The 13,593-nt window shown below is 50.0% G+C and overlaps 1 protein-coding gene across 1 annotated transcript in view; it reads right to left on the bottom strand.

Annotated features, from left to right (window-relative positions):
* Positions 1 to 1,588: 1,588 nt before the first annotated feature.
* Positions 1,589 to 13,593, bottom strand: part of HS3ST4 (heparan sulfate-glucosamine 3-sulfotransferase 4) — a 349,778-nt gene continuing 337,773 nt past the window's right edge. Inside the window, exon 2 of the mRNA XM_036307775.1 lies at positions 1,589 to 3,538. Coding sequence (XP_036163668.1) covers positions 2,902 to 3,538 — 637 coding nt within the window. The 3' untranslated portion in view covers positions 1,589 to 2,901. The remainder of the gene's footprint in view (positions 3,539 to 13,593) is intronic.

The raw sequence follows: 13,593 nt of genomic DNA on the forward strand, positions 1-13,593 counted from the left end.
GCGGTGCCCCAAACACCCCCCCCCCCCCCCGACGGGCCCTGCTCTGTGTGTGACAGGGTAGAACCATAACCTCCCCATTGGCCCTGCCCTGAGTGTGACAGTGGCTGCCCCCCAACCCCCTGATCCGCCCTGCTCTGTGTGTGACAGGGGGCGGTGCCCCAACTCCCCTATCAGCCCTACTCTGTGAGTGACAGGGGGGAGCTCCCCAACCCCCTGATGGGCCCTGCTCTGTGCGTGACGGGGGTGGTGCTGCAATCTCCCCATCGACCCTGCCTTGAGTGTGACAGGGGGCGGTGCCCCAACTCCCCAATCGGCCCTGCTCTGAGCCCGACCAGGGGCTGCACCTAGAGATTGGGCCTGCCCTCTGCCACCCGGGAGCAGGACTAAGCCAGCAGGGCGTTATCTCCTGAGGGGTCCCAGACTGGGAGAGGGCACAGGCCGGGCTGAGGGACCCCCCCCTTCCCCCCCAAGTGCACAAATTTTTGTGCACCGGGCCTCTAGTATATATATATATATATATATATATATATATATATATATATATATATAATTTTTAATCATCACCCAAGGACATGTTTATTTATATGTTTTTAGAGAAAGAGGAAGGGAGAGAGAGAAACATTGATGTGTAAGACAAACATTGATTGGTTGCTTCTTATACATGCCCCAACCAGGAGCTCAAACCTGCAATCTAGGTTTGTGCCCTGACCAGGAACCAAGCCCTTGACCCTTTCCTGTATGGGAGGATGTGCCAGTGAACTGAGCCACACTGGCCAGGACTGTAAGAATATATTTGAAAGGACAGATGCTTGGGCCCCACCTGGAGATTCTGACTCAAGAAATGTGAAATGGGACTCAGGAAGCTGTAGCTTAAAAAACCCCACAGCTGGCTCTGATGTGTAACTGGAATTGGTCCTTGCTCTTCCTATAAAACAGGCCCCAAATCAGCAGCTGACCATACACTCTTCTGAGCAAGCATGCATTTATGCATTTTCTTTCTTGAAATAGTTGTGTTTCTATCTATCTGTCCATCTATTTTTTAATGCTCACCCAGGGATGTTTTAATTATTGTTGTTGTTTTTTAGAGAGAGTGGAAGGGGGGAGGGGGGAAGAGAGAGAGAGAGAGAGAAATATGTGAGAGAGAAACATTGTTTGGTTGCCTCCTGTACACACCCTGACTGGGGATTAAACCCACAAACTGGGTATGTACCCTGATTGGGAATCGAACCTGCAATATTTTGGTGTATGGACAATGCTCCAACCAACTGAGCCAACTAGCTAGGGCTAGGTATTCTTTTATTTTGGTAGTAAAGGCATAATATGGTGCCTTCAGCTCAATAACCACTCTCTTATCTGGAAAAACAGTGATTTGTAAGGTTGTTCCTCAATCGAGCACACTAGTCCATTCCTCACCAGGACCAGATGAGAATGAGAAAATCGTGCTTCTTACAGGACAGAACCCCGGGGAGATCTAATCCGGGTCCTTCTGGTCATTCCAGAGAAGGGAAACCCCCAGAATTCGAGAGTAGGGGTGGGGTTGGAGGTGACCAACAGAAACACGCCATCAAAACCCATTGATTAGGTTGCATTAAGCTTTATAACAACACAGTTTTCATTTAGCCGGAGAAATGACAGTTTAGTAACAGCTGAACAGAGTTAGCCCCCCCACGCACACATTTCCAATTTTACTAGAACAGTTCCTGGACTGGGAGACCTGTGAACAAGGCTTTATGTCAAATGCTGCGTTTTAATCAAACATGACTAATGGGAAGGGATACTTTAATCAGTAGCCCTCGAAGGGGGGTGTCCCAGACAGCCCTTGCTCCCCCCACCCCATAAACCGATGTGGCAAGTGGAGTCAGCCCTCTTGTCACTCCCCAAAATGTGCTGTCTGTGAACAGAGCAGATGAAGCAGGAGATGACCATGAGGGCAGATGGTGAGGCAAATAGACGATGGTGACTGGTACCCTGTTCACTGTGTGGCTAAGGGTTATGCAGAACATAAGACATGCCAACTTTCTGGTCCTTGCCCTTCTGGGGACCCTGAGGGACAGAGCCCACCCCAAAAGCATGTTTCAGAACCAGGGTGCTTGGGGAGAGGGTCTGTAGGTGTGGAGACCTCCCCCCAGAGGACTGGCTGTCTTTTTCGCTCCCAGAGATGGCATTCACCTCTACCAAGCTCAGGGCTCTGAGCTTCGCTGCTGGAAGAGCAGTCCAGGGGCTGAATCTAACATGAGGACAGGAGCTGAGCTCCAGCGCCCTGGGTGCTCATGAAGAGAGAGACCCAGCCCGCCTTGGAGGGCTCTTAGAAGGAAGGTTTCCAGGGGAGTCAGCGTTTTGGGGTGAGGAATGTGCATGCCCCTCCCTTTATAAGGTGTGGAGGGAGGAAGTCACAGGTTGTGGAATGAGATCTTTCAGGAAGGCCAGAGACACCTTGGCTGAGGCCCCTCCCCTAGGAGTCCTGGAGCACTCAGCCACAATCAGCATTTCAGAGAGATGCCAGAGCAGGGTTCATACAGCAAGGCCTGGGCCAGACACAGGGCTAGAACTCAGGCTTCCCAAAGCAAAGTGAGAGCCCCCCAAAATAGACCTGCCTTTCTTTGTTTCACTTAAACAAATATTCATGGCACTGTCTCTGACCTAGACAGCTAGTCAATCCTGTCTTCAGACTCTATTCACCCATAGGAGACAAGAACTAGCAGTAGATCCTGGTGGCCATCTGGTCAACCAGATGCTGCTGCCCAGGCAGGCCTGGCTGCTCTGTAGGGAAGCAATCCCAGCTGGAAGATGGGGGAGACCTAGGTGACACTCCAGCAAGGCTGAGGCTGTGACCCTGGGGATTCGGGACTCAGGTAAGGGGTCTCCTCAGCTGCTCCCTAGCCTTCCCTCACATCTCTAGCCTTATTTGTCAACCTCTTCCTGCTCCCACTGGAAATCTTGACCAGTCATTTGGTAAAACATCACGTTGAAGGGCTTGTAGAATTTCCGCAGTCTGTGGATCACATCCGGGTCAATACGAGGATGAGTCCGACCTTTGCTCTTGCCTAAGCACCTGGGGGCGCCGCTGTCTTCTGGCTTCTTGAGGCAAGGGAACCCCTTGGTCTTATTGAAATAGAAATGCTTCTCAGTCACAACACGCGTGAGGCCTAGAAAATCCTGTACTTTGGCCATTTCCCCGGCGGGGTCCACGATGAGCCGCTCCCCGCTGACGAAGAGGATCTGGGAGAGGGGGAAGAACTGCAGCCAGTTCTCCAGGTGCAGGGCGTACAGCCCTATGCGAATGGCACTCCAGGAGGCATCGATCAGCCCCAGGGTCCGGTTTTTGAAGGCCAACACCTCGAAGGTGGGGATCTCGGGCTTCTTGGACAGGGTCTGGGTGTAGTCAGAGATGGCCCTGGTCACAGGGTTTCTCACCACCACGATCAGCTTGATGTCCTTGGCCATGGAGTGGATGCGCTTGGGGGCCTCATTTGTCACAAAGTAACTCGGCGTCTTCTCCATGGTTATCTGCCCGTCCACGGTCTTAGGCATCACATTCCTGGAAGAGGGAGAAAAGTAGAAAGAGTGGTCATGCCTATCCAGAAATATCTTAATTTTGCACAAAACGTGTGATGTAAATAGCTCATGGGGAGCTACCACATAAAATTCGTGGATAAACACTTGCAGTTCTTTTTAACTATCCTCCCCTCTAGAGCTCTGATTGTAGAAACCTCAGAAAAGGCAGCCTAAGGCTCATGGGTTCATGGCTGGGAGCCTTGTACACCTGGGCTTAAACTGCTGCTCTATTTCTTACCAGTTATATTTAAGCTAAATATACTGTTAATTTCTCTATGTATTAGTTTTATAATCTCAGAAATGGAGATAATAATGGCACCTACTTCCCACTGCAGTATGAGGATTAAGGGAGATAATGTCTGTAGAGCATTTAGCATAGACTCCGGCACATGTAGGAGCTTAATACATCAAAGTTATTATTATTGTTGTAGCAGCTTTCAGAAAATGTTTGCGCTCAACAAAACCTCAAAGATTATCTAGTCCAGGGGTTGGCAAACTACTGCCAGCCTTCTGTTTTTGTAATGCCTGCAGCTAAGAATGATTTTCAAATCTTTAAATGGTCGGGGAAAAACCAGAATAATAATAATAATAACATTTTGTGATGCATGAATATTACATGAAATTCACATTTCAATGCTCATAAATAAACTTGCGTTGGAACACAGCCACGCTCTTTCCTTTACGTGCTGTCCCTGGCTGATGTGGCACACAGCAGGCTTCAGCAGTTGCGACGAGACCACGTGACACACAAACCCAAACATGTTTACTCTGGGGCCCTTTAAAAAGTCTGCTGTCTCCTGACCTCATCAAAGGCCTCACTGTGCAAAGAAGGAAACTGGAGCTCAGAGAAGGAGAATGGACAGACTTTGTGACCTCAACAAGTTGAATCACAAATTGAATCTTTTCCTAAAACTTACCGCGAGTTCACCTGAGAATAAAGGGGCATAGAGCATGAAAGCATCCAGCATAGTTTGGTTCTATGAATGGGATTCCTTCTTTCTTTGTTCCAGAGTTGCCAGTGGGCCACTGACTGACCCCACACCAGGGCCATGCTCTTGCTGTCCTTCCCAAGGTTGCTTCTATCCTAAATTCACCGCTCCATCCATGTTCACCTTCAGGATGGCCTCGCCTCATTGACAGCTTTAAGATACTAAAGGACTTGGATGCTATTTGTCCCCCAGCCCCAATGTAGCAAGCTAACCAGTGAAAAGGGGAGGTGCAGGACCCTATTATACCCCAATTTGCTATAGGCATCTGTAGACCAAAGTTAACTGACAATAAACCTGTTCAATACCTGTCAGTACAGCAGGCCATCTGCCACCACGTACTCCATTAAGTCTATTCACTTCCAAGTCTGCACCCAAGTGGTACATTCAGGATTACACAAGACCTCTTTGTTATAATGACATGCTTTTAAATGTCTCAGCTAATAAACCTTAATACAGATGAAGATCCCTTAGCTTCCCCTACCATAATTAAATTTATTTACTATCGCGGGTGTAGAGAAAGAATGACTTTTCTTTTATCTCTAATTCACAAGCTCTGTCAATAATTAATTGCTACTGGGTTTTGAGCTTCATCAGCAGGCACCGTTATTGAGCAAGAGGAATGGCCTGGTAGAGAAATTCACAGAGCTGGTGTAGTTAGGCATAATGGTTGGGCAGCACGGAGTTTTCTGATCAAAGCAATAGCCTTGGCCATAATCATGCTTATCTTGGAACAACGTATTCTTCAAAGTGTTCTGAACGTCTTCATGTTTATGTGTCTGTCTGGCTTGCACTAGACTTAATTGTCTCATTTGAAGGGACAGGGCTAAGGAGCACAGCCTTTGGGAGTTGTATGTGCATAATTTAAGAGTTCTGACTACCCACGTCATCTCGATGAAGTTGCGTAACCCACTTTCAGTCTCGATTTTCTCATCTAAAAATCAGGGTTAATAGGAGTCCCTCCTTCATAGAATTGTAATGAAGATTAATGGGATAACACAGGCAAATCACTTAGAATAGTGCCCAGTAATGCCAGAATTTTAAAAACCTAAGCCAGGTGCACAAGGTCATTGGCACAGCAATTCTTAGAGAAGAACAAGGAAAAAAAATACATTTCACCCAATGAAAAAGTTGAACAGCATAAGAACTAACGAACCCATCTAGGCAAAAAGGATATTCTGACTCAAGCCAATGCCACCAGACCCACTGCCTGACCAGAGGGCTGTGGCCAGCGAGGAGCTTCTACTAGGAGCTCAGCCAGCATTAGGGAATGGCCCGACTTCCCATTTCTATTTCAGTTGGAGAGATATACTCTCTTAGCATGAAACTCATGTCCTATTATGAAAATATCAAATACATGTTGAGTCAGTAAACACCTGAAGGTAGATTCTTACACGGCCCTTCGCAGAATTTAGTCCAGCTGTGTTTTTGCCTTTTGACTCTGTCGCACTTTTCTGTCATGCAAGTGCAGCTGCTAGGTTTCTCTTTTCATCTGTCCTCCGCGGTCACTTCTAGACCTCAGTGTTTGTCTTCACATTACGCCCCCTTCCTTCTCATGTCCTTCACTTTGGCTGAGTGCTGTCTGTGGTCTGTCAAGATCTTTGTGGATCTCAAGTCTTTGATCTGCAGCATCTGGGATGAAATGGTACCCAGCCTATAAGCCAGTGCGTGGAGGAGAGGACAGGTGTGCCTCGCTCAGCGCTCTGCACAGAGGGAATGAGAGGAGGTGCTGGAGAAGGTAGAGGGGAGCCGAGGAACCTAAACGGCTTTGATCATCACGTTACAGATGAATTAAACCATGTGATTTAAGAGAGTTATGCATTTGGGGCAAACATGACAAGGTCATCTCATTGGGCCAAGATATAACTATTGTGGCATGAGTTGACGGGGATTTTTCCCCAGTAAGAAGATATCCAGAAGCTGCTCGAAATCTGTGAAGTAGCAGTTCTCCATTCCAAAAGTGATTTCGACTCAGTTACAATCATTCATTCATTCCATAAATGCTCACTTCCATAATCGGCAATATACCAGTCAACAAAACAGAGCCCATTCCTCCACAGAGCTACCAGTCTAACTTCCACATCTGATAAACCGAGAGGTCTTTATAGTATCACATGAATAACTATTTTAGTCAACAGAGCAGATAGCGTTACTATCCCAGTTCTACAGAGAAGGAAACAGACTCAGACCCTAAAGATGGTTTTCAAGGTCTCCCCAAGTGTGCATGTTGGTTTCTCAGCTCACTGGCCAAGCAGAAGTAATTCAGTACCAGTGCTAACACCAGCTCCTGGCAAGCAGCAGGTGCTCAATAAATACCCACTGAATGAATTCTCACCCAGGCCCTCGATCTGGCAACTATTTCTGTACCTCTCCTAGTCTCCCTCTTCCTGGAAAAGTAGAGGAGCCGCTACCCTACTCTGACAGACCAACTTCTTCCCAAATCACCTTTGGACCTTATCTCCAGCTACCTGCTCAGGACTTCTCACCCCCAATTCTCCTTTTCTCTCCTGGTTTTAAGGAAGTCCTTCTTGACTAGATCTGATGTTTTGACATGCCGGTGTTCTCACATCCTGGCGTGCCCGAGAAACAGAAAGAAGACCAGTCACAGCAAGAGCGAATGAGGAAAAGTAAGGAAGTGAGAAAACACGTTCCTGGCATGGGCAGGACACTGATCGTGGAGGGCCTCCTTGACCCCGGGGAGATGCTGGCGCTTACTCTGTGTCGTGAGAAGCCACTGAGGAACACTGAGCAGGAGACTGTGATATGATTTCCATTTGAAGAGATGCTCTGTAACTGCTTTGCTGAGGACAGACAGGAGTGTGGCAAGAACAGACGAAGGCGACCTGCTAGGAGGGCATTTCAGGACAGCGGGTTGGAGATGGTGGTGGCGCCAACTCCGGTGCAGAGTGCTGAGTGGTAAGATGTGTTTAGAGTCGGGTGCATTCTAAAAGTAGGGACGACAGGCCTTTATGATGGCTGTGATGTGTGTGCAAGACAGAAAGGCATCATAGCGACTCCAAGATGGTTGGTCCGAGCCAAGGGGTTAGAGAACACGGGGAAAGAGGCCGGTTTCGGGGGAAGGTTCCAGGTCTTGCTTAGTCATCTGAGGGATCTGCTGCACACCCAGGTGCAGGTGTTGAGTGATCACCTTAATCCAAGAGCCTGACACCCATTCCGGAGGTGGACATTTGTGTCAGGTGTGCAGTCCACCTGCCAGCAGAGGAGGGACCTACCTTCACCTATTTGGGGAGTTCGCTTGAATAGGAAAGGAGTTTAGGTGCTGGGTGTGCAAAAAAATTTTTTTTCAATTCCATTACAAAGATTTTCACTAACTCCTTTCTGTTCCCAAAGTCCTTGATATCTCTCTTTTACAGAGCTTAGAACAACGCCCTGTCCCGAGGCCCGGCATGGCGGGTCCCAGCCCCTAGAGTGCAGGCAATGCTTCAATCACCTTTGTATCCCCAGTGCCTGACACAGTACCTCCCGTGTAGTAGCTGCCCCATCACCACCTATGGTTGTTGGATGACTACACGGATGACACACACATGAAATGACCCCTGGGAGTCAGGAGACCTGGGGCAGCTGGGGAGGCATGGCTCCTCTGAGCTGGTTTTCCCTGCCTGGGCGCTCAGGCTTCTGAGTTGCACGCCATCCCTGTCTGCAAGACCACGCACTCCGTGTGGAGCATATGGTGAGAAAACACTGCTTCTGGGCTTGGAACAGCTCGTTCACAGTATCTGGGGTGCTCAGTGCAGCCGTGACACCAGCGTCAACACACAGTCCTGAAGCGAAAATCTCTCCCCGCGACCATGCAGCTGCTCTCACTGCCCCAAATGTTTATGAGACACTCTCCATGTCGCTCGCCGCCCCCCGCCCCCCCCCCCCCCCCCCCCCCCCGTGCTCTGCTGCTGGTGGCGCTCTGCTGAGTCCCAGCCCAGTCTGAGTGCAGGTCCGCGTCTGGGGCCTCACAGGGGAACGATGCTAATGGTAGTCATGCACTAGCTGTCACACACCGTGCACTGAGCACTCTATGCTGTCTTCTGCGGTTGAGATTTCAAATCTTGGCTGCAGACCCAGGTCTCTAAGCATCTTGGACTCTACAGCCTCGTGATAAGAACATCGCCTCTGGACTTACTGAATCAGACCCACTTATTAGCTGTGGGACCTTGGGCAATTACTGAACCCAAGTCATGTGTGTCTGTTTCATCACCTGGAAAGCACTCATTATCTCGTAATCCCATCACACGGGACTGGATGAAGGTCTCAGTGAATTAGCAGTGGAAAGGGTGCCTCACGTTCTGTAGGTTCTCGATGTACTGCTGTAACTTTCAAACAACTGTCTTAAGAAGGTACTACTACACCCCAGCTTTGGACATCAGGAAACTGAAATGGATTAGTTTTCCCAAAGGCACAAGAAGTGGAGTTGAAATATAGTCCCGGGCCTGTGTTGCGGCATAGCCCAAGCTCTTAGTCACTGCTTGGCAATGTTGAACTAAACCCCGAGGCTCCGCAAGGTGACACGGCTGGCCCAAGGTCACTCTGTGGTAGGTGGCAGAGCTGCACCTTAAAATGAGGCTCATTCTGCATGTTGTCAATGCGGGCTGTCACTGACTTCCCCTGGGGGTTACAGAAACCCCTGCTGGAATCCCCAGAAATTCCTCCAGATCAAGCAGCAGCATTCAATTTGTGAGATCTCTCTCCAGGGCCCCCTCAGTGGAAGCAAATGGACCGTCATGAATGCCCGGGGAGAGAGCAATCACCCGTGTTAGCTGTAAGTGCCCATTCTCTGCGAAGGGTCAGCTGCCTCTGCATTGCTCACATTAGAGGTACTCGGACACCTCACATTTTCCCTAATGCGTTATCCAGTAGAACAAATGGTGCATAAATTAGCAATACATTCTGAGCTCTCCTGATGAACTGTAACCCAAGAGCATGGGGGTTGGAGCAAGGGCATGAGACCTCAGGGTCCCATCTCTGAGCCATACTTGCTTTGAACAACTCATTTCCCTCACCCATCGAATGAGGATAACATTTACTCATTCCCAAGGAAAGATACCAGACTTCCTCGCACAGAGCAGGTACTGGTAAATGTCCCATCTCAGTACTGCTGGTGCCCACCGTGGGTGCAAGCACACCTGTATGATAAATGCGTGAAGGAGACAGCTCTGTTCAAATTCTGAATCTAAATGACTCTTCCTGGTGGCCTAATGCATGCGTCCCTCTGTTAAGTGATGGGTGCCCAACTCTCAGAACACCAAACAGCTCGAGCTGGGCATACATTGCATGGATTACTAGAAATCTCCTTCTCCTTGCCACCCCAAGGTGCCTGAACATTTGGGACGCATTGTTGCTGGGCAGATCTTGGCCACTCTATGGGGCTCATGACTCCAACTGCTCAAGTCCCAGGCATTGCTTCTATTTCCCTGTAGACTGACTTCTCCCAGTGCCATCACCACCTGTATGTTTTGATTTAGGAAGCACCTATGGGTAGAAAGCAGCCGTGAATTCCACGATCCTTTACAATGAACTTGTGATTGAGTCATTGGCACTGAAGCCATGTTTCTGAAAGGTCGCCCTGTGTGTGTTTATATGAGTTTTTATTGATTCAGTTTGTACAATGCTTGGCATCTACAGGGACGTGGCCGTCCCTTGCAATAATGCTCAAGCCCAGAGGCTGGGAAGCAGGGTTCGAAAATCTAAGCCATTGCCTACCCTCAACATCAGCTCCCATCCATGCCCTCACCCCAATGCCCCCTCATACATCCTCTTTTTTGATTGGGCCATTGCACCCCAGAGGTTCTAAGACAAGACACTTACTGACTTAGGATGAAGGCAATTTCAGAACACCCTTCCCCAGGCGTGACCAGAGGCGAGTCCACCCAGAGGGCATTTCTCTGAAACACATTCATACTCACTCAAAGACTGACCCCTGGAGACCCTCACACCAACTTCCATTAGTGGTTTTATTGTATTTTCTTTCCTTGGGTTCAGCATTTCAAGGGACAGGTGCCACAATTTAATGAAGATTACAGAGGTGTCAGCATGCCCGCACGGGCACCTCATGCTCACAGCTTAACAGCAGGACAGGAGGGCTCCCCTCGGAAGGCTGCACTCCAGGGCTCCCCACCTCACCTCTCACTCCCCGCTGTGCAGTGCAGCAGCTCCTCTCTGTCTTGGGGATGCTGCCAGCCTCCTTGCCTTCCTCTCACCTGCATCCCCCTCCCTCTCACTTGCATCCCCCTCCCTCTCACTTGCATCCCCCTCCCTCTCACTTGCATCCCCCTCCCTCTCACTTGCCTTCCCCTCCCTCTCACTTGCATCCCCCTCCCTCTCACTTGCATCCCCCTCCCTCTCACTTGCATCCCCCTCCCTCTCACTTGCACCCAGCTGCTGGCCCCGCCCTGCTTCTCTGCTGAGTCAGCCTCTGTCCCCCCAGGGGTGTCTAGGCCTCCTGCCTCTAACTGTGGGGCCACTTCAGCCCTGACCTCAGAGTGATGAAGGCGGCTGCTGATAGATCAGCTTTTCACTCAGGTCTTGCCTTTGCTTGAACCCCCTTTGCTTTGTGCCACCTGCTTCTTGAGTTCTCAAGACTCCAGCACGTGCTCTTCATGGAGGCCCTTCACCATTGCTTGTCCAGAGCGTCGCGTGTTGGCCGTCCATGGTCATGCCTCCTGGGCCTGGGGTTCTGCCCACTTGGGCGAACGTCCTCCAGCTGCTGCAGAGGATACACGTGCTGTCTGCCCCTGGGACCTGGCTCTGCCTTTCTCAATGACTTTGGGAAACCTGAGGTTCATTTCCCTCTTGTAAACAGCAGGGAATCCCAAGCCAGACCCATCTCGAGATGGTTTATGAAGGTTAAAAGGCTGGTGCTTATGGTTCTGCTACGCACTGAATGCTTGTGTCCCTCCAACATTCCTGGTAGGTCCCAATCCCAGTACTGGGAAGTGGGGTCTGAGGGAAGGGATGAGGTCACCAGGGTGGAGTCTCATGAATAGGATCAGTGACCTTATAAAAGAAACCCCAGAAAGCTCCCTCCCTCGGCAGCCATGTGAGGACACGGGGAGAAGAAGAAAAGGCACCCTCTATGAACCAGGGAGTCCTCACCAGACACCGAGTCAGTGAGCAGCTGGTCTTGGACTTGCAGCCTCCAGAAATGTGAGAAATAAGTATTTGTTGTTTAAGCCATCAGTCAGTGGTGTTTCCGTGACAGCAGCCCGGACAGACTGAGAGTGCGGTGCCGGGAGGAATGAACTGCTCGGCATGCGTGCTGATATTGGACATGCAGCCTTCTGCCCACCGCGCTCTCACAGAGCGCACCGTCTCAGGACCTGTGCTCGTGAGCTCGTTGAACTTTGACCCCAGTGCATCCTTCAAACAAACTTCGGTTTTGTAAGTAATTTGTAAAGCTTCTCCCTGGTGATCCGAGGAGCCTGGCCAGCGCACACAAAGCACATGCCATTTTACTGGCCAAAGGGTTGCTTGGGTCAATTCATGCTTCGCCATGGAAACTTGTGAAATAAGTCAGTCCAGATGGAAGCATCCATCCGATGAACACAGGTGTGAGCTGTGCCAGCTGTGAGCACAGGTGGGGTCGCACTGCGGCCCCTGGCTCCCAGGTGTGGCAGCAGTGACGCTGTGTTGGGGAAACCGGCAGTCTATGCTGAGGGAATTCGGCCCAGCTGCCCCTTCCCTGTGTTTGGTGAGAATGTCAGGACAGCGGCTTCTACAAACACCCAGGCCAGAGCCCTCCATGTTGTCCCTGAGACAGTTCCTTTGAAAAGCTGCCTCCCCAAACCTCGATCTCCAGCTTCCATGCTGTAACCACACTCATCAATTAATTACTGGGTCCTACCGTGTCTGTATTTAGCCCTGACTCTCACAGCTTGGGCTCATGAAATACTAAACAGATTTTCAAACCAATCAATCTGCTCCTGCAACAGAGGAAGAAATGACTGATGATGGAAGAGGCTCCTCACACGCCAGAGAGACAGACACAGACACGGACACACACTGTGATGCGAAAATGGAAGGTTCTTGGGGTGTCAGATATTCATGCCCACCGATCCCCTGCAGAGTCCTCTCTCTCTCTCTCTCTCCTCCTCTCTCCTTTCTGCTCTTTTCATAATTGGCTTTCTCATTATTCAGTTCTTGACTCAAACATCACCCTCTCAGAGCACGATCCCCTCGCCCAGGCAGCATCTGAAATCCGTCTCCGTCCTCCTTTCGTTCACTTCAGAGGGCGCATCGTTACCTGCAGTTGGCCTGCTTCTGTGCTCATTTTCTCATGCATAGTCTGTCTGTCCTCCTAAAGAACGTCAACTCCAAGGAGGGAAGAGATTGGCACCTTCGTAACCTGCTGTACCCCAGCCCCTCACACAGGGCCTAGCATCAAGTAGGTCTCAATAAATATTTGCGGAATGATGGAAGACGTAAAGGAAAGACGGCAAAGAAGAATAAAGGAAGGTAAGAGGAAACTGTGCCCAAATTGAGGCACAGAATTATACCCAACCCCACACTGCAGCACCCACCCCTCCCTACAGCCCGGGTCCTGCCCACTCCTAGTCTTCCCGATCGACCACAGGGAAGTGCACCACTGTCCCCCATGCTGCCTGGCCCAAACCTGGGAGCCGTCACTGCTTCTTCTCGGCCTCACTCACCCTCAGCAATCCAATCCCAGGAAGCCCTGTCTGCTGCTGCTATTTCTAACATACACCTTAAGTGTAACCTCTCCTTCCTATCCTTCCCCTGGCATTGCTGGGCCACAGCCCTGCCATCTTCAGCCTCCCCGAGTCTTGGCCCCCATGTTACTATGCACTGAGCAAGAGTGAGCTTTCCACAGCTTGCTGTAGCCGAGAGGGAGGCAGGGCAGCCCCGATGGTAATGAACCTCTGTGCCTCAGTTTCCCATCTGAAAAGGGAGATTTCAATGATAACAAAAATATTTCATTGATATTATTGAAGATTGGGGAACGAGGATTAAATTATCTACATATATATATATATATAAAAGGCTAATATGCTAAGTGTCCAACCATCTCACCGGTTGCTATGAT

Source organism: Myotis myotis, unplaced genomic scaffold (genome assembly GCF_014108235.1).
Source record: "Myotis myotis isolate mMyoMyo1 unplaced genomic scaffold, mMyoMyo1.p scaffold_m19_p_5, whole genome shotgun sequence".
Classification (NCBI taxonomy): Eukaryota; Metazoa; Chordata; class Mammalia; order Chiroptera; family Vespertilionidae; genus Myotis; species Myotis myotis.